This window comes from Abramis brama (assembly GCF_963993115.1).
Source record: "Abramis brama genome assembly, chromosome: 16".
Taxonomy (NCBI): Eukaryota; Metazoa; Chordata; class Actinopteri; order Cypriniformes; family Leuciscidae; genus Abramis; species Abramis brama.
This window is the reverse complement of record NC_139978.1, coordinates 34,259,936-34,286,178: the sequence shown is the minus strand read 5'-3', so window position 1 is coordinate 34,286,178 and position 26,243 is coordinate 34,259,936. Positions and strand designations below refer to the sequence as shown.

Here is a 26,243-nt window from a genome sequence, read left to right as displayed (position 1 = left end):
CCAGCTGGACTCCGTGACGGCAGCGAATCACTCCTGATCAGACGGGAAACCTGCGCTATCATTTCAGTATGCCTGAGCATTCTGGACCACAGACAAGGAGCGCAAATATGATTTATGATGTGCTGTTTAATGGCTGGAGCAGCGGCTCTGACTCTGAGAGGAGATCAGATGACTTTCTCGACAGGAGCATGTCAGGGAAGGAACGAGGAGTGCACCATTACACCAGGATGACAGAGAGAGTGAGAGAGGCCTCCAGTACTGCGTCTTAATGGAGGAGAGATGCTACTTAAGTCTGACGGGAAAATGATACCAGTCAATACAGCGAAAGGAGGGGGGGTGGAGAACAGATATGGATGACGTGATGCTGAGAGACTTTTGATGCCAGTGTGCCTGGGAAAGTGGCTTATTGTGTTTACATAAGACATCCAGAAATAATGACAGAGCCCTAAATGCAATCAATTGATTCGGACGTTATTTAAAGTGCCCCTATTATGTGTGTTCTGACATTACCTGCGTAATATAGCAGTTTGTGAATGTAAAAGGTCTGTAAAGATTCAAAGATCAAAGTGCTCAATAAAGTTATTGTCTTCCAAAAGAAAGAACCATCATCAGTAACTCCAGTCTTACTCCCTGCTTGAACCTACGTGGGTTTGTAACAAATTTGCATAATGCCAGCCTATGGTCTTCATTGAAAGCCCGCGAACAACGTCTGCTTTGCCCCGCCCTCAAACACTGTAGTTGTATCTGAGACTGGAAGAGTTTGGTTCGTGTTGTTCATGTCGAGAAGACGCTGCTTTCTGTTTGTTTCTGACATGTTCTGTAAGCTGTACACCAATCACAACAGACTGGGCCATCTGACCAATCAGAGCAGAGTAAACCAATCACAACAGACTGGACCATCTGACCAATCAGAGCAGAGTAGACCAATCACAACAGACTGGGCCATCTGACCAATCAGAGCAGAGTAAACCAATCACAACAGACTGGATCATCTGACCAATCAGAGCAGAGTAAACCAATCACAACAGACTGGACCATCTGACCAATCAGAGCAGAGTAGACCAATCACAACAGACTGGGCCATCTGACCAATCAGAGCAGAGTAGACCAATCACAACAGACTGGATCATCTGACCAATCAGAGCAGAGTAGACCAATCACAACAGACTGGATCATCTGACCAATCAGAGCAGAGTAGACCAATCACAACAGACTGGGCCATCTGACCAATCAGAGCAGAGTAGACCAATCACAACAGACTGGGCCATCTGACCAATCAGAGCAGAGTAGACCAATCACAACAGACTGGATCATCTGACCAATCAGAGCAGAGTAGACCAATCACAACAGACTGGGCCATCTGACCAATCAGAGCAGAGTAGACCAATCACAACAGACTGGACCATCTGACCAATCAGAGCAGAGTAGACCAGTCACAACAGACTGGATCATCTGACCAATCAGAGCAGAGTAGACCAATCACAACAGACTGGGCCATCTGACCAATCAGAGCAGAGTAGACCAATCACAACAGACTGGGCCATCTGACCAATCAGAGCAGAGTAGACCAATCACAACAGACTGGGCCATCTGACCAATCAGAGCTGAGTAGACCAGTCACAACAGACTGGATCATCTGACCAATCAGAGCAGAGTAAACCAATCACAACAGACTGGGCCATCTGACCAATCAGAGCAGAGTAGACCAGTCACAACAGACTGGATCATCTGACCAATCAGAGCAGAGTAGACCAATCACAACAGACTGGATCATCTGACCAATCAGAGCAGAGTAAACCAATCACAACAGACTGGACCATCTGACCAATCAGAGCAGAGTAGACCAATCACAACAGACTGGATCATCTGACCAATCAGAGCAGAGTAGACCAATCACAACAGACTGGATCATCTGACCAATCAGAGCAGAGTAAACCAATCACAACAGACTGGATCATCAGACCAATCAGAGCAGAGTAAACCAATCACAACAGACTGGGCCATCTGACCAATCAGAGCAGAGTAGACCAATCACAACAGACTGGGCCATCTGACCAATCAGAACAGAGCAGACCAATCACAACAGACTGGGCCCTCTGACCAATCAGAGCAGAGTAGACCAATCACAACAGATTGGATCATCTGACCAATCAGAGCAGAGTAGACCAATCACAACAGACTGGATCATCTGACCAATCAGAGCAGAGTAGACCAATCACAACAGACTGGACCATCTGACCAATCAGAGCAGAGTAGACCAATCACAACAGACTGGATCATCTGACCAATCAGAGCAGAGTAGACCAATCACAACAGACTGGATCATCTGACCAATCAGAGCAGAGTAAACCAATCACAACAGACTGGATCATCTGACCAATCAGAGCAGAGTAAACCAATCACAACAGACTGGGCCATCTGACCAATCAGAGCAGAGTAGACCAATCACAACAGACTGGGCCATCTGACCAATCAGAGCAGAGTAGACCAATCACAACAGACTGGATCATCTGACCAATCAGAGCAGAGCAGACCAATCACAACAGACTGGGCCATCTGACCAATCAGAACAGAGCAGACCAATCACAACAGACTGGGCCCTCTGACCAATCAGAGCAGAGTAGACCAATCACAATAGACTGGATCATCTGACCAATCAGAGCAGAGTAGACCAATCACAACAGACTGGATCATCTGACCAATCAGAGCAGAGTAGACCAATCACAACAGACTGGATCATCTGACCAATCAGAGCAGAGTAGACCAATCACAACAGACTGGATCATCTGACCAATCAGAGCAGAGTAGACTCTTAGAAAGGAGACCAAATCCTTCATCGAATCGTTTCAGACACTGTGAGAAAAGAGCTGATGCTGCAATGTATTTTATGAGAGAAATAAAGTGGTTTTTGACCTTGGATGCAGATAAATCTATTGTAGCAGACCTTCGAAATAAATTTAGGAACATTTAAAATAGCATAATAGAGGCACTTTAATGTATTAATTCTCCAAATCTCTCCAGCATGAACGGTATAATTTTCGAGGTGGATTTGATGTTATCTGAATTAAACAGCGAGTGTTGACTGACCTCAGCTTGGAAACTCTTGAGGACGGGCGAAACCATCTCCAACACCTCCTAAAAACAGAAAAACAGGCAAAACTGATGAATCTCACAAAACCTGGTCAAGAACAGGCCATATTGCGGCAAAAAAAAAAAACACATAAAAGACCTTTATATTTTGCCTGAAGATTATAAAGCCTATTTTGGGGTCATTAAGATACTTTACATTTTTGTGAATGACTTTCAAATTACAGTTTTGGGGAGAGAATTGTAATGAAAATTGTGTCAATGCAAACAATCTTAATCATCCTAAAACAGGCTTTATTATATTTACACATATTTCCTAAGATATAAAACAAAATGTATTTCTTGAAGAATAACCTGAGTATGTTTTGATTCACCCCAAAAGTCACATAACATTTCACAGTTGAGAAAATCCCAACATAAGTGCATCTAATCAAATGAGAGCGAAAACACATTTTGTGCTAAAAAGGTCAATGTAAAACATATACATTTCTCTTTTATTAATGAAAAACAATATTTCTGGGCAGCTGACCTTAAAATTTTGAATAGCAAAAAAAACTAGAATGTACATTTCCTGAAGAAAATGTGAGTGGTGCTTGCAGTGGCAAAATTCGGCACGGTTGCTAGGGTTTTACCAGGCGGTTGCTATGGTGTTCTGGGCGGTTTCCACGGTATTCTGGGTGGTTGCTAGGCGATTGCTAGGGTATTCTGGGTGGTTGCTAGGGCGTTGCTAGACAGTTGCTAGGGTATTCTGGTTGGTTGCTAGGCGGTTGCTAGGCAGTTGCTAGGGTGTTCTGGGTGGTTGCTAGGCAGTTGCATATTATGAAAACTAGAATATTTTAATATTTTAGCAAAAAATAAAAGTATTTTGTACCAAGATATTCTTTGACATACACTGAAGTGCAATGTAAAGATTATTGTACTGTATTTGTATATGAAAATAATTCAGTACCATGATAAATATCAAAGTCATTGTACCGCAGTATGCAACTTTTTTGTCAAGTAAAAACTTTCAACATAATAAAATAAAGCAAATAAAATCAAACATGTTTATCGTGTATAGTAGTACTGTAGCTCTGGAGAATGTTTGAGATGATTTATTTAATTTAATTTAATTTAATTTAATTTAATTTAATATGTCAGACGTTACTGTAATGACCACTTTCCCGACCTTGAGAAAGACGCCACATTATATGATACAAGATGAACATACTGCATTTCATAAATGTTTCTGTTGATTACAATAGAAACTAAATCTCCAACCTTTGTTTATGCAAAACAAAATTAGTGAATAAAATGACACTTCAGCTCAAATAACATATTAAATATTCTGTAAATTCTTTAACAAATGAACGAGTTCCACTTTTAAACCCATCAAAAGGATTGTACGTGCATTACTGAATATTTAAAATTGAAATAAATAAAAAAATATTTAAAAATTGTCTGTGGTAATCAACAGTACGCCACATATGTTGTTTATAGATGTTTCACTGAAGACACTAATAACTTCTCCATTAACACAAATAACTCATCTGATTCTCCTGTCAATCCATTAATGAGGCTTTGTTTCTGTTCATTATACGCCACAGTCTGTGCTGATACGGCTAGCATGATCCCCCATCCGCTCCAGACGTTCGCTAATCTTGTAAATTCTGATTGTCACTGATGACATTTGTGTCAAGTGGAAAGCAAACGAGGAGTCGGGCTTCTGAGTCCAGAGGTCTGACGGTGGATCGTGTCGAAGCTTCAAACACAGCTCCCGAAAAAGGAAGGCCGCTAACGAGGAAAAATGTAAAATGTCATAGCGCGTATAATGAGAGATGCGTGACAAGCATTTCTCCCGACGTCACCTTTACCTGAAGAGGAATTGGAAGGCGCAGCTCCGGATTAGAGTGACGGGAATTTAAACGGAGAGGGACTTGAACTTAAAGACGTTCAGTGGAGGATTTTTCTCCATGGGAACGGGCCGGCTCATTTTCTGGGGTGTTTTATTCAGGTTCTGGAAACTTAAATGCTGATGTTAGACTGGCTGGATGTGGAAAGTAACGTCAATAAACACCAGTGTTACACTATTAGTGCTGAAACTGGAGGGATGAATTGGTTTGTGTGCCTTCAGTGAAATAAACACACGGAGTGAGAGTCTGAGAGAGGTTCTGAAATTACAGAAGCGCAGGAATATGAGGAGGAGTAAAGAAGAGAGGGGAGAACGCAAAAGAAAGTGGAAAGGGGCGGAGCCAAACGAGAGGGGCGGGGCCAAACAAGAGGGGTGGAGCCAACAGCAGAGAAACGATGTAATGATTTTGAAAGAGTCTCTTCTGCTCACCAAGGATGCATTTATTTGAAGAGTAATATTGTGAAATATTATTGCAACTTAAAATAACTGTTTTCTTTCTGGATGCATTTTAAAATGTAATTTATTCCTGTGATCAAAGCTGAATTTTCAGCATCATTACTCCAGTCTTCAGTGTCACATGATCCTTCAGAAATCACTCTAATATGATGATTTGATACTCAAGAAACATTCTCATGATATTGATACTCATGTTTTTTAATCAAAATATTTTTTTATCAATGTTGAAAATAGTTGTGTTGCTTCATGTTTTTGTTTCAGGATTCTTTGATGAATAGAAACCTCAACATTTGAACAGTCACTAACATACATCATCATTACAGTAAATATATCTTGAAAGACTGAATGGAATTTTCTGTAAATTATGTTATATAATATAATTTATATACATGTAAATAAATATATAAATAATTTTAATAACCATGAAGGTAAATTTATTTATGCAACATACATTAGTGCCAAATCCAGCCAATCACTATTATCATGATGTCGTTTCCTACTGCTCCAGAATAATTGGTCACATGGCATTTATGGATCAGGTGATTGGCTCAAAAAGTTCTGATATATGAGAAGAGGAGGAGTTCAGACAAGAGAAGGAAGGCAGAAAATGAGGAGCAGACAAACAGAGGTGGAAATAAGGGCCAAAAAGACAAAAATAAGTAAATAGCTGAATCATGAAGCAAACCTTGGTTGCTATCTCAGGTAGGTCGAGAAACCTTGAAAGGGTCTTTCAACATGAAACTGACTAAATGAACGTCTCCCTTAATACTTTTTGAACACACACACACACCGAACCGTTTCTCGCTCTCCCACTCACCTCTGGGACATTTTTCTTGAATTCACGGCTCAGTTCCACCAGGTGTTTGTGGGAGTCCTCGCTCTCCTCCTGTCGGCCTGCGAGTTGGGCCGCCACTGAGTTTAGCTCCCTCTACAGAGACAAAGACAGAGATGCTTTAGAGAGGCCTGCCAACGCTCATATACACAGCTTAGTACATACATAAATAAATATACGCTGTTGAATATTAACCATGTAATCCGTCATGATCTTATAGAAGGCGACTGCTTACTGTAAGCTCAGCCCCATTAATAATTAAACCAAAATACATCCAATGCCTACAGTAGCAGAAGGCCTTTTAGATAATCAGAATCCAAAATAATCAATACCTCTGCAACAGTCATGGGAGAGCGGAGAGAGAGAGAGAGAGAGAGAGAGGGAGGGAGAGAGAAAGAGAGAGGGAGAGAGAGAGAGGGAGAGAGAGAGAGAGAGAGAGAGAGAGAGAGAGGGAGAGAGAGAGAGAGAGAGAGAGAGAGAGAGAGAGAGAGAGAGAGGGAGAGAGAGAGAGAGAGAGAGAGAGAGCGATGGCACATGCACAGGAACGCTGAATATTCACCAATATCCATCTTATGCAGTTGATCTGGTGAGCAGAAAGACTGAAATATGGGCAAGAGCGACTGTAGAGGAGTAGCACTAACAAAATCGATATGAGAGAAAGAACTGCTGTTTTTTATACACGTACCATTATAATAACATTGTTTCACATGTATTATTGTTCTTCTTCCTTGCCAAACCATGTTCATAATTATAATTTTTTTCCAGAAAAAACTCAAATAAATTTGACAATACATATATAAACGTTCTTTGAAATTTTATATTCATCCAAATAATGGTATCATGGTTTAACACTAAAATGTGATGCAGCGCAACTGTTTTCAAAATTGATAATCATAAATGTTTCTTGAGCATCAAATCATCATATTCGAATGATTTCTGAAGGATCATGTGACAGTGAAGACTGGAGTAATGATGCTGAAAATTCAGCTTTGATCACAGGAATAAATTACATTTGACTATATATTCACATAGAAAGTGTCATAATATTTCCCAATATTACTGTTTTTACTGTATTTTTTAATCAAATAAATGCTAGATAAGCATAAGAAATGTAAATCTTCTCAACCTTTGAACTTATATTAAATATATAAATCTTACTACATTCTCTCACAGTCTTTCTGTTCAAACTAAAACTAATAAAATCAGAGAGAGGGCTTTTCAATTACTGTACCAAATTTGTACATGACATAAAATTAAATTCTCTATGTTTTAATTAATCTCTACTCTTACTTTAAGGCAATTTAGAAAATTATCTAATGCGAGAGAAAGAATTCCTGAGGACAAAAGCGGTAACGCAGCCCTAGATTTACGGCACGGCTTTCTGCGCCACTGCTCGGATGCTTTTCAAACTCTTCATTTTCTTCGCTGGAGTCTGGAAGTGTGATGGGGAGGATCTGGACGGCCAGTTTGTGTTTCCGGGACACATAATAAAGTAGATTATTTGACCTCCAGAGGGACTTCAGACACCATAACAGCACAAAAGGACGAGTATCTGAGCTTTAAAAACCTCATGACGGCATAAGTTCTGCACTTGACTGGCAAGACACTAAAATAGAAACACCAATGATCAACATGATCACCAATTATCTTTTTTATAGAATTCATTTACAGAGAGCAGTTAAGCCATAATTGTTCAGGGCCAGGAAGAGTTTCGTGGACTGTGATGGTTCATTTAACCTCTATTAGCTGAAAGCAGAGCTAATCTGACTGACGTACGGATGAACATCTGAGGGACAACAACAGATCTAGAAGAGCCATCAAACCCTGATGGGATCGAGCCAATAACAAGTTTTGTGCTGTTTGATGACTTTGTAGAGCGTAAAGAATGGTCGTCTATCTACAACAGCAGGTGTGCAAAACGCATGACCCTAATTCTAAATAAATATGTAGGACTGTGTGTTTGGAATTAAATGTCAGCTCTTTTCTCCCAGCTATTGTTCTTCTTTGTTTCCATTTTTAACGATTTCTTGCTTTAGTTACTTGAATGTTGCAGTGTGTTATGCAGAATGTTTAGAGAGTCTACAGAGAGTCAAGATTTTTACATTCTCTGAGGAATATAAGAAAACAGCTCTAAACTGGAGCCTGGAAGTGTGAGGATCTGGACGGCCAGTTTGTGTTTCAGGGTCACTTGTTACATTATAAATAAAGGAATTCTTTAAAAGTTATTTCTTAGTGTAAAATCCTTTTTCACTTTAAAGAATCTGTTGTGGAATGGAAAGATTCCATGAATGTTAAAGGTTCTTCATGGAACCATTAATGCCAGTTAAGAGCCTTTATTTTGAGTGTCTCTACACTATTATGAGGGACTTTTTAGTGTGTCCAGAGTAATTAGTGTGTCCTGGTTCGGAGTAATTTCAACCTAGGGTCCTTTGCACCATGACCTCGCGCCAAACACCCACAAGAAGCCTTTTTCCCCTTGGTCGAACTTTATTAAAGTTAGAGCTTATTTAGAGATATCAGCCGGATGGCTTAGTGCAGGCGCTAATGGATCCAAGGATGTATCTCGTAAATTACCCCACTAATAATACCCAGAATGACACCAAACTTCTACAGTAGTACAAATAGGTTCTGTACTCATAAAACGAGGCATTGGAAAGTTTGTAAGTACATCAGGAGTTTATTTAAATAACACTTGCCTGATGGCTAATGCTACTGCTAACCCGGACGTCGACGTCACTTCCGTGATTTGGGAAAAGCCCGTAAAAGTCCTGGCAGAAAGCGATGCATAAGGATGTAGTGTAACGACGCCCAGTTCCAGGAATGCACTAATATTTTGTTGGTAGTACCAGTTTGCAACAATTATTAGTTAACACTAAGTTGTCAACACTTTGAAAAAAATAATAAAAAATGCATTGCTTTCTGCCAGGACTTTTACAGGCTTTTCCCAAATCACTAAAGTGACCTCGACGTCCGGGTTAGCGGTAGCATTAGCCATCAGGCAAGTGTTATTTAAATAAACTCCTGATGTACTTACAAACTTTCCAATGCCTCGTTTTATGAGTACAGAACCTATTTGTACTACTGTAGAAGTTTGGTACCATTCCAGGCATTATTAGTGGGGTAATTTATGAGATACAACCTTGGATCCATTAGCGCCTGCACTATAAGCCATCCGGCTGATATCTCTAAATAAGCTCTAACTTTAATAATGTTCAACCAAGTGGAAAAAAAGGCTTCTGGGGGGTGTTTGGCTCGAGGTCATGGTGCAAAGGACCCTAGGTTGATATTACTCCGATCCATCCCTTTAAGAGTGTCCACTTCCTCAGAAATCAGATCAATTACAAAATATTAATACGCCAAAAAACTGCACAATTTGAGCAACATCTGTAGCACAAAAAGTGCAGGATGAGTTCTACAATGAAGTTTAATACTTATGATTAAGGACTTGAACAAACTCTTAAATGTGAACAACAGCAACACTGAAACAAACACCGCTAATTGCCTGAGCACAAACTTCACCGCCAACAAGCATTTACAGAAACTTGTGCTTAAGTTTTAGCAACCATAACAGTAGGAGAACATAAAGGCAAAGCTTTTTTTATTAATAGTTTTGACATCTGACACATCACAAACAGCATCTTTTGCTCCCTGCATCGTCTACAGAGACACGATATCAGCAGGAGCTGGAAATAAACCTGCTCACTCTCACCTTTCAAGAACAAACTGCAGCACGCTTCACTTCTGTTGTTTTTTTCAAATGTTTGTTCATTTGTGCTCAGACAGCCATCAGACCCACCTGATGCTACAGCGGCGTTTCCCAAAAGCCCTTTTTCTTCCTCGTTTCTCTGCTACCCATGATGCACTGAGGTCTGAGACGCCTGTTAATGCAAGCGTGCTCAGCAGGTGATGATCCATGTTAGTCAATGTCGTTCCAAGCAGGAAAACTACAGTACTCATAAGAAGCATTAACTGCGATCTGACATGAGCGATCTAAACTAGCTTTGGCTTACGCTCGGAAAACTTCCATGATAAACAACTTTGGCATTATAGCATTAAAAATGCCTCCTTTTCCCCCTCGTTTTCTCTATTTTGAACCTTTTACTTGGTGACATAAAATATTTGAGCCTTTTCTAATTTCTTTCTTCACTCTTTTATAATATTAATAATATTTTTTGCATATTTTGAGAACATTTAAAAAAAATACTGCAAAAACAAAAATAATAATGAAATATTATAATAATAAAATAGTATCATCACCGCGGCTTAAAGGTTTCAACACACAAAATATTGTTCAGAAAAACCCAATATTATTGAACGGAGATTAGGGCAAGTTCAAAGCCAGCATTTCTTTCTTTGTTCGTTCAACCCAAAAATGATAATTATGTTATCATTGACCATTAACCATGTGGTAACCTGTATGACTTTCTTTGTTCTGTGAAACACAAGAATAACAGAATAAGTGGATGATTGTTAAAGCTAAAAAAAAGCCAAAAAGCACCATCAAATATTATAAAAATGCAAAAAGCACCATACAAATATAATAAAGTACATACATTTTGTATGGTATATTATACATCGTCTCAAGTCAATGCACTTTTAAAAAACACCTTGCGTGTTCTGTAAAAGCAAACAATGAGGATGAGTAAAAGATGAGAGAAAATTCATTTAAATCAGATCCTAGTTCCAGGAAACCACAAAGAAATGTCACTATTGAACAGTATTGGAAAAAAGCCACACTTGTGTGTAAAAAGAAGACATCTTCAGTCAAATGTTCGACGTTTTAAGGGTTTGGAAAAAAAAGGCAATCAGGCCTGTATTTTCAGGATGTGGTGGGTAGCTGGGTCAATATTGAGTACCTGTCATTACGCCTGTGCCAGTCAAACATCCATCTGTAATTGATGAGTTAGCTTTGCCGATGTCAGGGGGGCGGGGCTTGCTGAGGCCAGCATCCACTGAGGAAAATTGATTGGCTGAGGTGCTAACGTTCACGTGCAGTGGACCAACTCCGTAGAGCCGCCCATTAGGATATGCAAAGGAGGAGAGAGAAGCCGACGGTTGAACTTGACATTGAATCGAACGTCTACGAGGGACTGAGATATATGAAAGCACCAAAAAGAAAACAAAAGATAACTAGGGGTTAACTAAATCACATCTGAGAGCTTGTCGTCTGCAATAACCAGACAAGCAATGAAGGGCCACAAATGAAAAAGTATACTGTAAATACACAGACTGTTAGAACACAAAGATATAACCTTCAGATTCACTATAGAGCTCGTTAAAATCTTTACCATCGATTAGCACAGAATCTATGGCACCTCACATCGGGGAAGAGAGGAAGTTGACGTGGGAAAAGCAAGAGAGCTCTCAACCAGTGAGCCAGAGTGTTTTGACCAGCAGAAATGAACTGAAAAAAAAGTGGGTGGTTATGGGAAACAAGGGGGAAAAAATGCAGATGGAGGTATTATTTTTCTTTTTGTATCCCATCTAATTGCAATCATAGGCAGATGTCTGCGAGTGTGACAGCATCAGCAGAATTGCTGCTGAGAGCACAGAATCTTTGTCTAAAAATAATCAGACGTTCTGGGCTCGGCTGTTTGTTATAATGGTAATCGATGCTGCAGGCTTTGAATTCCATCAATTTATAGATCCACTCTGTTCTGCCTGGTGATTGCGCTGCCTCTAAACCCCTGCTGCACACACACACACACACACACACGCTCATAAAAAAACACAAAAGGTTCACGCAGACGGGGACCATTACCTATGCATGTAGATATGCAACTCTGTATACGTTATACAACCCAATTTTATCGAAAGAGCAACGACACACAGAATAAACACAAATACAAACATCAGTGTTGAAGAGAATGATACAACCATGCACCATGCATCCAACACACACTCACGGAAACAAAAAAACAAAAAAATCGAACAGTCAAGGCCATTACCTATGCATGCTGATATGCAACTTTGCATGCTCATTATACAAAAATATCTACAGGATCATTACTCGTGGATGCAAACATGCAACCCTGCATGCACTTTATATAAAAAATAATTTGCATAAAATGCAGTTGCATTAAAATTGCATTAAAATGCTTATTTTACAAACAATCCTATCTGCATGCAGGCAGATATGCAACACTGCATGCACTTTATAAAAAAAGATCATCTACATCTACAGGACCATCACCTATGCATGCAGATATGCTGCATGGGCATCATGCAAATAATGCTATCTACAGGACCGTTATCTGTGCATGCATTTATGCAATCCCGCATGCATATAATACAAAAAAATGGTATATACAGGATCATTACTTGAGTATGCAGATATGCAACACTGCATGTATGATATAAAATGCAATCCACTATAGAATCATTACCCAAGCATGCATATAAGCAAACCTGCATGCATACTATGCAAATCATATCTACAGCAACAGTACCTCTGCATGCACATATGCAACCCTGCATGCATATTATACAGAAACACACAAATATAAACATCAGTGTGGAAAGAGAAGGTCCAATCATGCACCAAGCCTCCAACACACACACACACACACACACACAGGCCACAGTGAGGGACAGCAGAAGTGCTAGTCTATGATTTAGATAAGTGCAGTTTCTTTTCATACGTTTTCTTATCTCCTCCATTTGTGTGTAAGGCAGAAGATTTGTCCTTAGCTGTTTCAGATTAGTGCCGCTTCTCAGACGCCACATTCGAGAGGAGAGATCGATCAATGAATCAAATCAACACAATCAATACGGCCCATCGCTGGAGTCTAGTCTGGCCCCCGCATTAATACTGGCACCAACCCCACCCCCAAACCCTCCGACACGCACAAAAACAACAGCACTTCTCTCGGCTTTTTGTTTTTTTGTAGTTTGGGAGAGATCCAGGATAGGGCCGGTTCTGGCGGATGTCCATGGCAGAGATGGAAGATGAGCCGTTATCTGCCCTGACTTGGACAGGAGAGAGGAAAGAGGAAAGTGGCCCTGCTGGACGTGCTCAGAGCTGCCATGCACTCCAGCTCTCCTGCTTTCATTTGTTTACCCGTACGAGAGCTTGATCACAAATGAGATCTTTCTAATATCTCAACCGCTTCTTCTAGAAAGCTTCGAGATAAAGTGAAGAGTAACCTCACATGCTTCCCCTCTAGTGGTTTGAAAGTCATCAACAATGTCTCAATCTGTGCTCAGATTTGACAAAACTACAATCAGAGATCTCAGTATAAACTCAAACAATTCTCTTCAAATGATCTGAGCTCCTACACTCTTCCATGGGGTTCTATATAGATCCATAGGGTTCTTGACCTAATTTTAAAGAACCTTTATGCCAAAGAGGTTCTATTTAAGGAGAAATATTCTAAATTTTCAATTCAAGTATGTTTATTAGCTGGTTTAACATATTACCAAAATCAAAAAATAATTAAAACTAAATTAATTAAATTAAAACTGTCCATAAAATGATCCAATTATTGGAACCCCTAAAAGGTTCTATACATAACCTTTTCTTCTAAGAGTGTATCCACATTAATTTTATAGATCAATTCTCTTATACTGTATGTCAAAAAATTACTCATTTACATCTAATTTGTTGCACCAGAGAAATTATGGTCGAAAAATCTGAGACAAAGTTGAAACATAACCAAAACCTCCATTAAGTCTCTCAAGCTATCAAAAATCAACCACTGTGCAATGAAATTTATGGATCATGCAGTGCACAAGAGTCGCACATAGTCCAGCAAATCATTTGTAATTAATGGTGACATCAGAAGATGTACATTAGGAATCTGTCAATCACACTGTAAAATGCGATGTCCCTTTCTAATGAGGAACAGTGCACAGCACACAAAAACTGAACATCACAGATTTAAAATACTGTGTTATGATGTGTGAATTTATCTTGACACCTTTCGAAACCTGCCAGCAGAGACTGGGAAATGATTCCGAATAATTAATCCCAAACCATCAGCCGGCTCTCCGCAGAAAACACGGCAGCTCTTAAGACGAGCGCGAGCGGTACAATGATCGGGAAGGTGTGACTCACGTCGTCAGGAATTAGTTGTCACGCTGCACTTCATTTAGGAGTTTTAGCACCTAGCACGCCGCAATCCGTCAACACCCTGTCTAAAACACACGCTCTGTTCGGAACCGCTTTATCTGTCGGGCAATGAGACACACACACACTGAGTCTCCGCTCTATACACGTAGTGCTGTCACTTTGGAATAAACCCCCTTAACCATCTATCGGAGGGGTTTAAACCAAAGTTGCTCCTCAGCAGGGGGCTGAAAATATTGACTGGTTATAGAGCCACTGTCGAGACCCCTGCTCATTTGAAGGATTGAAAAACGGTCCACCTACTGCCCATAGTAAGAGCTACATCTGAGCAAATTATTCTTTTTACAGGAGAGTGTTAGTTCTGCACCAGACAGAACAGATATACTTTAAAAAGTTGCTTAACTTTTCCACACATACAGTATGAATAAACTCACGCTTACACTCTTAACCCCTCTAGTGCTGTTTGCTCATTTTTGGCATGGTCAGTTTCATGCATGCACTGTCCAGTTTTAGTTAATGCGACTAAAATGAAAAATAACATCTTTAGTGTTTTCTGTCAATTCAAATGTTTAAATCTCCCCAGAATTAGACTCCAGTGGTGCCCTGTCCTCCGGTGGCTTACTTACAGTTGTCTCTGCGCATTAAGGATGAAGTGTGTAATTTTTCTGGATGGTAAAATATGTTCTCCAATTTCAGCTTAACTGTAGAGATGAGCGCATGTAATTCCTAGGTTGATTCCACCATAAAAATAAAATAAAAACACACAAACACTTAATATGCGACTCTTGGTGGAGAGTCTGATGGCGGAGAGGAAAAGTGTTCAAGAAAACTCAATTTTGCCCGATAATGCAGACATTATACACTTTTAAACTGGGATAGGAAAATGTATTCTACAAGTCAAAACAATTGCAGTTTTTTAACAATAAAAAAATGATGCCATCAACAAATATCAAAGCATTTAGCTAAGCAAACACCCTGACCTGTGGCTAGACTAGTCTCGTGTCTTATACTAACTCAGTTATCAAACAGGTATTTATCCTTTCTATTCAGAACTTTCTTTGTCCCTTTATCACTCAAACTAGTTAGTTCTTTAACATTCATTATTTAAAGCTCTTCCAATTAGTGCTTTGTGCAAACGTACGTCTAAATGAACATCCAAATGAGTCCACATTATTTATCATCATCATAATGGCTCATTGTTCTTTTCACACTCCACTCTGTGGTTACAATCAGACCAGCCATTATCTCACGCAAACGCTGACTTTGTGGTCGTGCATATACTGGCATGAAGAGAAAAAAAAAGAAAAAAAACCTGGCCTAGATGAACTCTTGCAGCTTTCACAGAATAAGTGATGGTTTCTGGTATTTGTTTATTTATTCACACTGCAGTTTATTAAGCAACAGTCAAGAACGCGGACTATTGAAAAATTCACTGTGCGGCTTTAAAAAAAAAGAGGGGAAGTGTCTCGGTAAAATTTATTGTAGAGTAAATATAAGTGTGTTAAAAAGAGCGATATAAATGGGGGCCAGCGACTTGACAATCCATAACAAACGGCACCAAATCAGTCGAGCAAAGTCTCGACGACACACACACACACACAAGAGAAACACTGGCCCACTTTCCAGAAGAAATCGACGGAGGTGGGGGTGAAAAATGGCAAGCAGCGGATAACACGGATAACCTGCCATTGTTTATTCTCTCTTAAGAAATGTCAATCTGTTTGTTTCTCGGGTGTGCTCCTTTTTTCCTGTTGTTTGTGCTGTTTCTCTTCCTCCCGCCGTTCCCCTGTCGATTGCAAGGGGAGATCAAAGCCGAGCTTCTGGAGGAACGTGAATATTTCAGGTGAGCGGAGCGACTGCGCTTCACACCACCTGTGTGACACCGAACCAGGTCCAACCCCTCGCAATTACCTGATCTCCGGAGGGCCCCTGAGAGCCCGGCGACACCAGCCAGAGCCACCTGTCAGAGCGGAAAACTCTTTAATTCCTACCCAATGCACGCACATGTGCGACAGAAAGAGATATTCCTCATCCGAGACAAAAATAAATGTATCTAGAGCGCCGAGATTGGGAATATGGCCCACGTCAGCGAGGTACAGTTAAAACGAGGATGAAAAGGGAACTTGCGAGGTTGCAGAACTTTGGGAACATCGAAAGAACACGACAATCTCTTGAGGAACACGTTCAAACTTATTCTACATCAAGAAGAAGTTTAAAAAGGCCACGGCCCTACCAAAAAGTCTGAAGCGTTTTTAATATTCATGTGTATGTATTTCCAAAACATCAAGCAACACAAAAGCTGTGTTCCCAAAACCTAATGCGCTGCCTATCTAGAGAGAATGTTAAGGCATCATAGGTTCACTCCTGATGCGAAAAAGATAGGCAGCATAATAATGATGTCTTCTAATCTAAGATACCTTAAGCCCTATTCGCACTGGATTAGTATGATCTGGGGACCTTGTGTGATTTAGAAATTCCCGACCCACATCTGAATTTCGTGTGGCGCATCTGCACGGGATAAGCAAAGTATTTACTGACTTGTCTCCCGGATATGATGTCAATAGGCTATTGCTTGGAAATGTCTTGTAGTTATTATAGGTCTAGCTGTATGATATATCATAAACAGAATGCTATACATGTCATCCATCTCCATCTAATCATTCTTTATGTTTTTGCTCTTCTGATGGTTTTCGGCTTTCTCTTTCTGCAAATTGTATAGTTGTATCGTATGGTGTATAGCGATATGACCCAGCACCCAAAATACTATCAAAACACTCCAACGCAGCCTCCATTCTTCATGAAATATGGATAAAAAAGCGCACAGGAAACAAAAACCTTGAAAAATGATAAACGACCCCACCAAATCACAAAGATGCCGATTCGCACAGGACTAATATTATCACAGGACCTCGGTGTGTTCGGCGAAATATGGTAGGTCTTTTACGGGGGAATTTTTACTTTACAAATGACAGACATGGTCGTTTCGCACGGGATTAAGATCACAAACAACCTCCGCAATTATTACAAATGACTAGAGGTCACCAGGTAATCCTTATCCCGTGCGAATAGGGCTTTATACGCTCAGGCCACACTCCATATATCGCTCTCAGACAACACAGTCCCAAACTGAATTGAAGCAGACTATATGACAAAAATGTAAAAGCATTAAAATGACTTTTTTCGATCACAAAACATTCTGGGATTGTGGGATAAATTTGAAAAAAATACTATGAATACATATTACATGTTTATATTTAATATTTACTAAATAAATATTCATTTGTATTAGGGCTGGGTATTGACACAGATTTCACAATTCGATTCGATTTCGATTCACAAGCTTGCGATTCGATTCGATTACGATTACGATTCGATTCGATTCAATATCGATTATTTTGGATATCAGGTACAATACATTGTAAATTTTCTCAAGGAAAACTGGAAAATAAAAGGGAAAAAAAATATTGTAAACTATGGGAGTCAGTTGTAGCCTATAGGCTTCATTAGCCTACTATAATATTGAAGGTAAAAATTAACTGATTTGTATACAAACACTTAAAATACACTTTTATTTATTTTTATAATAATAAAGTTATATGAAAATATAAAAATTTAAATGGTGGCTGTCAAAAACTTTCCAGATTTATTCAAACATGCATTAAATATTGAAGAACAATAAAAATTATAATGATTATGTAATATGGTGCATATATTTAGCAAAATCCTCCTCTCTAGCGTTAATTTTTCTAGCTGACTAACGAGTTTATGGTCACTGGATATGGTTTTTCTGAGGTAAATGTGACGTTACATGACATTGTTTACTTACGTCTTTCCACGGTTGAAACACTGATTGAGCGATTCCATGTGACATGATACGGACTTCGATAAGTTGTACTCTATCTTTTAACACACTTTCAGATGCTCATTCGTGTTTATTTCGTTATTAATGCGGAAGAGAAGATCATGTGCGCTCCGCGTTGCTGCTTCTCTTGAGCTGAGCCAGAGCGATCTCACGCCCCATAGAGCCAAAACGGTAATTATGTTTTTGAATTTCGTAAGAAAATGGACGCAATTTGAAATCTGAGACTTTGTTTCATATCAATAATAACAAAGCACAAAGATTATTGCGATTTATTGGATGGGATGCGCGCATCAATATTCCATTAATTCATCAACTGAAAACAGGATGACTAATCGATTCTTGGGATTTAAGAATCGATATCGTTTCGTAAAAATGAGAATCGATTAAAATCGAGAAATCGATATTTTTTACCCAGCCCTAATTTGTATAGGGGGTATGCATTGATGTCACTTTCCCGCCAGAACAAGCCCCCTTAAACCGGGTTCACGTTGTGCGATTTTGGCTGCGATTTGGCGTCTGAGACAAATGTTGAGAATCCCATAAGAAGATTAATAAATGTGGCAATCAGATTTTACTTCCGATGAAATTCTGGCAGTGTCAGAAGTTTTGAGGCGCAGTCCTGCAGTGTTTGACTGGGTAAACGATTTGATTTCGCCCTGAAGCTCAGGCTGGAAACCTGTACATTTTTCTATCCTGCTTCCGTTACAAATCTGCGGGGACCAATCACAAACTGGCTTATCCACCTGGCGCGCTATTAGCGGGTTTAACACGATGACGACAGAGAAGTGACGGTCAATCCAATTCCTTTTAACCTCTCGACGATGCTCAATGGCATCTTTAGTTTGGCAAACAAATCGCTCGAGTGGGTGTAAATACCACTCACTTTCATGTTTTTTTTGCACAACCTGCAAAAATCTCTCGATGCCATTGCTGCTTCTGCAAACCGCTGATCAATGCTCCAAACCAACACGTTTGGTTCATAGACAGTAAAAAAAATGGACAAAGCGACCCCATTGGAAGTCAATTAGAAGCACTCACTTCCTGATGGTCGAGCGTACTGCGCAGACTCAACCTGAGCTTGACGACGTAGATGTGACGTGAGCAACCCGTCTGTCTTCTAGTAGCTGTGCCAAGAGAAATCTGAATCATTCCCTTCCGAATCTTGCAGAGACGGAGAGCGTGAGTAAGAGCTGTCCATGAGCTAGGAGCAGGAGAAACTCTTGCTAAGTATTCTGATTAATTATTTTGTCATTTTGCCTCCACGTCCCCCCGATTGCCCACGAGCTTCTCCTCCTGTCCATACGGTAATCTCTCTACTGTGACAGAGAGTCGCGTGGTTATGACGCAATCGTTAGCCTATTTTTACAAAAACTGCTTCTACGGGGCCATAACGTAAGACACAAGATAATGGAGCCTTTTATACATTTTCGTGTTTCTTTAGAAATAAATAATGGACAAATGGAGTCTTTAAACGCCTCAGATGTAAAGTTATTCGCTGTCAAAGTGACGCCAAAATGAATGGGAGTCAATGGATTGCTAACAGCAGGTGATGGTCTGCTAATCAATGGCGGCGCCCGGGGAAGCTTCAGTGTTTTATGAAACATTGGCCCTCTGGTTTGGTTACACGTTTCCTGCCTGGAGTTTTCGCGTCGCTCTGCAAAGTACGTCACCCGCATCGTTGGTCTGATTGGTTGAAGGACTATCCAATTGCGTACAGAGTCATTTGAACTATGCCCGTTGATCACACCTCTTGTGCAGTCGAAAATACAGAGCAGACTCCCCAGACTAATGTTCAATCTTAAAAGATTGGTCTGGTGATAGCCAGACTACTGCAGAGTGGCTTCTCCTACAACAACCATCAAATCAAAAACCAATAGGAGCGCAGAACCTGATGACAACAACAACAACCACCACTTGCTCCACACACTGTCTATATTTTGTTCCATTTTTATTTTCAAGACAAGCCATGATCTAGAGATTGTTTTTGTTCACTAGCCAACATTTCTATCCCACATGTAATGCAGCTCTCAGTCACCGAACGTGTCCCGGATTGATGATGTAAATGCCTTGACTGCCTTGTGTCTTGACTGCCGTACAACTGAAATCCTAAAGGGTGACATGGCTTATAGCGAGGATCATGTCCGTACAGTCTGACAAGCAACAGTCGTAAAGGACTATTATAAAGCGTACAGTGTGCACACGTCTTCAGCCGGACTGAGTGGAAAAACATCCTATTGTCAAACACCGCTAATGTCCACACTATTGGAGTCAATTAGTAAAACTTGAACAGTGTGTACGAGTTGCCAAATCAGTCCCATATGAGGTTGCATTTCAGTTAGTATGCTCCCTTAAAAGGTAGGTAGTAGGCAGCAAGGGAGCTCACTAGGTCTAGTAACAGAGTTATAAGATTTTTATAAAGAGCTGCCAAATGTCCTAGCCTGGGTCTAACGCAGGATAAGCTTTTGTGTGTGTGTGTGTGTGTATGTGTCTGTGTGTGTGTCTGTGTAAAAGCATTTCAATGCTTGAGCAGTCATCTCTTTTCCCACAGCCAATAAAAACTCCTCCTCAGAGTCCACACCAATCTGAGCAGCACTATTCAACAGCAGCCCATGGCAGGAACTCAGGGAGTTTGGGAAGGGAGAGATTGTGTGTGTGTGTGTGTGTGTGTGTGTGTGTGTGTGTGTACGTGTGTGTGTGTGTGTGTGTGTGTGATGAGCAAAAGGTGTAGGGGGGACGACGGCAGAGCGTTTCCAGCCGCGTCTCTCTGAACGCCAGTAAAGCCCTTGCAGCAAATTCAGTACATTCCTCTGTGTCAGAGCGGCCGACACACATTAGCCGTTTACATGGGAGGAAACACAATCTATTTGATGCTACACTGCCCACATGTCTAAAGCCTTCCCTTCAAACACCAGCGCTTCACACATTTGACTTATCTCATATTCTGAGCAGGTACGCCGGGAAACACTTTATTCGGAAACCACTGTTTAAAGTCAAAGCTAGCTGAGAGTAAACATGGTACATTTGTTTCGATGTACTATGGGACGCCCGTTTTTGTAGGTTCCTGTAATTTCTGCATGCAAATATCAGGCAAGCTGTGCACATGGGTGTGTGTTATATATATGAAGACTTCAGATGCAAAAAAAAAAAAAAAAAAAAAGCTGGCTCTTATGTTCAGGTTCAGTAATTTCACTTTAATGGCAATGAAAATGTTATTAGTCAGTTATTGAAATGCCTTATTTTCAAAAATGTCACTTTAATCAATTCATTGGTATTTAACAAATTTTATTGTCTTTTACTGCAAAACCAGCTAAGTTCATGTGTGATTTGTTTGTTTGTTTTTGTGCAAAAACCTTTAAGTCTGTCTTGTTTTATTTTGTGGTGGGTGGAATAGAGCTGTTACAGCAGCACACGAGGCTTCTGATTGGTTCTGTGAACTTCGAGGCTTTTGCTGGCGAAGGGAAGTGGCGTTTAGATGTTTCTGCCAACGGATCGGTATTTCTGAATGGGCTGAGACTGGGATTTAGTGGGTTTGAAGTGAAAGTATTTGATGTAGGTATACTATGTGCGGATATATATAGCTACAGTACCGGTCAAAAGTTTGGAAACATTTAAAAGAAGACTATTATGCTCATCAAGCCTGCATTTATCTGATCAAAAATACAAAACATTTTATTAAAAAAAAGAAAAGTTTAAATAATGGTTTTCTATTTTAATATACTTTAAAATGTAATTTATTCCTGTGATGCAAAGTTGAATTTTCAGCATCATTACTCCAGTCTTCAGTGTCACAAGATCCTTCAGAAATCATTCTAAAATTATTATTTATTTTCAATGTTGGAAACAGTTGTGCTGCTTAATATATTTTTATAACCTGTGATACTTTTTTACAGGATTCTTTGATGAATAAAAAGTTTTTAAAAAAGAACAGAAATCTTTTGTAACAATATACACCCAATCTTTTTTTTTAAGAAATCAATGCTTTTATTCAGCAAGGATGTATTAAATTGATCAAAGGTGATAGTAAAGATTTATTTAGTTAAAAAATATATATATTTTGAATAAATGCTGTTCTTTTAAAAATGTTATTCACAGGTTCCAAAAAAGTTTCTGTTGATGGCTGATGTTGCAGAAGAAAACAAAAGAAGAATAAAAAACTATATATATATATATATATATATATATATATATATATATATATATATATATATATATATATATATATATATATATATATAAAAATACACTATATATGTATATTTCTCAGCCATCGACAGAGAAGCGGAGATGAATGTGACAGCTGCGGATCGTCGAGGCGTCTGGTCAGTACACTCTGGGTAAATGTCACTTCACTCATTACCACACAAACACAACACGGCCAACTGCTTCATGATAGATGAGTGACCCAACAAGAGATAGAAGACAATCCCACTCCATCACTACATGCTGTCAGTCCAACAAACGGCAACGTATCGAGTGGGAATCTCGAGCCCTTTTGATTGGCCAATTACTGATGAACATGCATTGAATATGCTGGAGCGCCTCAAAACAACTGAAAACTGAAGACGACAAAGATGTTGAAAATGGCACTCTGCTTGTACTATTTTAGCAGCTGTATACAGCATGTGTATTATGCACAGAACTGTTTCCCATAATGCAATGCGCTTGACTTGATCTTTGCATTTCCAATGTGACAAATCAACTGCATTGCACATTTATTTCTTAATTCATTATGAAATTAGAAATGTGATTTCTTACAAACCCAATTATCATCTCTCAAAGTGGTTATTTTGCATTTGTAATCCACTTGCTGAATTAAACATGCAACCTCAATAAGGTCATGTGACAAAAATATAGCATACTATTTGAGGACTTCCAAACACTGCTGTCCTATATACATCCGGCAGTCAGAGTTTAGTATCTCTGAGATTATATTTATCGTTTTTATTAATCATCATTGTCTTTTCGTTCCAAGTACACTTCTGAATGATGGTACCAATGAAGCACGCTACTTCACACAAGCATTTTGGCATTTACTGTTGTCTTACATACAATTAAGAAAATATATTTAAAAATATATCACAATAAATACTGTCCTGTGCAGTATGCTAGTAAATGCCAGCCAAAATAATTAAAGTATACTTTTGAAAAACAAAAATGTAGCGTGCTATTAAACTCAACGCTATGAGGTCATGTAACAATAAATAAAGCATACTACTTTCCACAATCATTTTTCATTTTTGCATTAAAGAGCTGGAAGTACACAATACATACTGTGCAAGTATACTAGTAAACGACAGCCAAATTAATTCTGCTCCTTTCCATCCAAGTACACAGCAACAATGTAACATGCTACTCTTTGAAAGGTGTATCATTGCATCCTGCAGACTTTCACTACACTGAGTAGTTACTATGCGTTACCATCTCAAACACAGCCTGAATAATTCCACTCTTTCCATTTGAAATACACTTCTCCAGATCAGTGTAGTGTGCACACTGGACACTGGTCATGTTATCATCAACGTCCAGCTTATTTAACACAGCATGTGACCTTTAACATGAGACTGATGACTTCTGATTGTCCCTGTCTGCTGACATTACACTACAATTATAACTCATTCTAAGTTTATAACATCCAGGGTATTAATAATGATTTCTATTCATACTACAAACAAAGGGAGGCTGCGTTCTAGTCGTCCTCTCTGTAGAGACTCGTATTTAACCATGTGTTTCACTCGTCTGTGAATTCAAAGGTGCTTCATGACATGAGCTGCTGCGGTCCAGCGGTTCCCATCTGTACCGGGCCGTCTCAGAGGAAACACACACGCACACACACGCACACGTCACGACGCCTACGCTCAGGCCAGCCATGCGTTTCCCTCCTGAGCTTACGGGAATATTCTGGATGGTGAAGCAGGGAGGAGGCAGAAACCAGTGGCAGACTTCCCTTGTCATTCGTTTACCTTAGCGCACATGTGGAGAAGAATCCCGGAGAGGAGAGCCGTGAAGTGTGAACGCACCCTCGTGTCGCCTATCCTCCAGATAGCAGAGTCTATCATTAGAGCACTTACACACACAGATGGAGGCTCTGGGATGAACGGGAATCGCAGGAACTCAGGTGCTGGGCGGTATCCCCATATACTCAATATATAATAATATTGTTATATTATACATGAATAATATTTGCAATGATTTTTATACCAATATTACATTAAATAACATTGTGAATATTTATTGATATTTATGATTTTGGTGGAACTTCTTATTTTGACCATTAAGTTCCATAAGAATGTGTCCTAGAACAGTTTTCTATTAAAGTATTTTTTAAAGGGCTAAAAAAATAATGATAAAGAAAGAAAATACTAAATAAAATAATAATAATAAAATAAACATAATAAAATAATGATAATGATAAATAATAACTAAACGATAAAAATGATACATTTTAAAAACGATTAAAATAATAATAATACAAAAATTATAAATAAACAATAAACAAATATTGATAAATAATAAATGATAAAGATAATGATATATAAAATCAATCTATAAATTACAATTAATCATTTAAAAAAAGAACAAAATGGCAAAATGATAAAGATTATAATAAATAAAAAAATTACAGAAAAAATTAAATGATGAATATACTGATAAATATTGAAAAATTATAACGGTGATGATATAGATTACGATAAATAAAAAATGATTGAGAAAATTAAATAATGAATGATAAAAATAGTGAATGAATGAAAAATAATGAAAACTGCTAAAGATAATGACAAAAATTAATGATTATGATGATAAATAATAAAAATGATGAATAAAAATAATGATAAATAAAAAAAGAAAAAGATATCTTTAATATACTACCCAGCCCTAGTCCAAACACATGCAGTACATATATACTGTATGTGTGTGTGTGTGTGTGTGTGTGTGTGTGTGTGTGTGTTTTCAGATTTTCAGTCTAGTCTCCTGCTCCCAGTCCACTGGTCGTAGACAAACTCAATCTGCTGAACACAAGTCATCAGCCGCTTATAGACACAAAGTAAGAGTGAGGAACACTGCCTTCCCATAAGTCTCAGAGATCCAGGCCACCAGGATCTACATGAGGGATTTGTCCCTCTTATAATACATCAGGAGTGACAGCACCACAGCGAGCGATAGCGAGGGGACAGCAGCTAAAAAAAGAACTAAAGTTCAAACTAAATCTGGAGGCTTTTAGCTGCGTTATCTGAGCCTTTCCTCAGATACCACAAGTTAATTGATCTGAAACGTCTCGAGAGTCTCCAACGTCTCCTTCGGCCGCGAACTTTTTCCCTTCATGCAAATCTATTAAGCCGCTATGTAATCAAAGACGCTCGAGGAACGTTCTTCAAACCGTCATATTCCAGTGACATCAATCGATGCGCTCCGATCCCGTCTCCAACTTTCCAAAACGACGCTCCCACAGCCGAGAGAAACTGCAGCCGGAGACTGTAAACAGGCCACAAAGAAATTATGCTATGCTGCAATCCATTATTCATTTATGATACATTTTTCATTTAGCACTAGAGAGAGGGCTATACGCAATGATGAATGCATTGCCCAGGATGCAATTTGTATGTAAAATAACAGAAGATTAAAGAATATGTTTTAAGCGTAGATGTAGTTCACTGCCATTTAAAGGAGGGAGGAGAAAAAAAAAAACCTTCATTGGGATAAAGAGCCTGTGGCGGTGCATTCGAAAAATCACTTAGTGCTACTTGGAGAGACTAAGTAATGAAACACAATGAGGAGGAGGCGTTCCAGGACACAGCATCTCTCTGTATCTCCGACATCGGGTGAATGAGATGACGTCTGGAAGCAAGAGAGACCGTTCGCATTCATATGTCGTTTGATGGGCCGTTTTGAAAGTCCATAAACCTAATAATACGGTTTCCACACGAGTAATACACACACATCACACACCGACTTTATTCAGTGAACACGGTTGCAGCCCGACGTCTGTGTGAGATAGAGGAGTAAACCAGAGGAAAGAAAATGAGGTTACGTCCATGCTAATCCGGACGCA

At 39.3% G+C, this 26,243-nt stretch overlaps 1 protein-coding gene across 1 annotated transcript in view; it reads right to left on the bottom strand.

Moving 5' to 3' along the window:
- cux2b (cut-like homeobox 2b) overlaps positions 1–26,243 on the bottom strand; it is a 162,323-nt gene that overhangs the window by 87,478 nt on the left and 48,602 nt on the right. Inside the window, exons 2-3 of the mRNA XM_084138627.1 lie at positions 6,252–6,362; positions 3,088–3,135 (exon numbers count right to left, since the gene is read on the bottom strand). Of these exons, the coding sequence (XP_083994753.1) occupies positions 3,088–3,135; positions 6,252–6,362 (159 nt within the window). The remainder of the gene's footprint in view (positions 1–3,087; positions 3,136–6,251; positions 6,363–26,243) is intronic.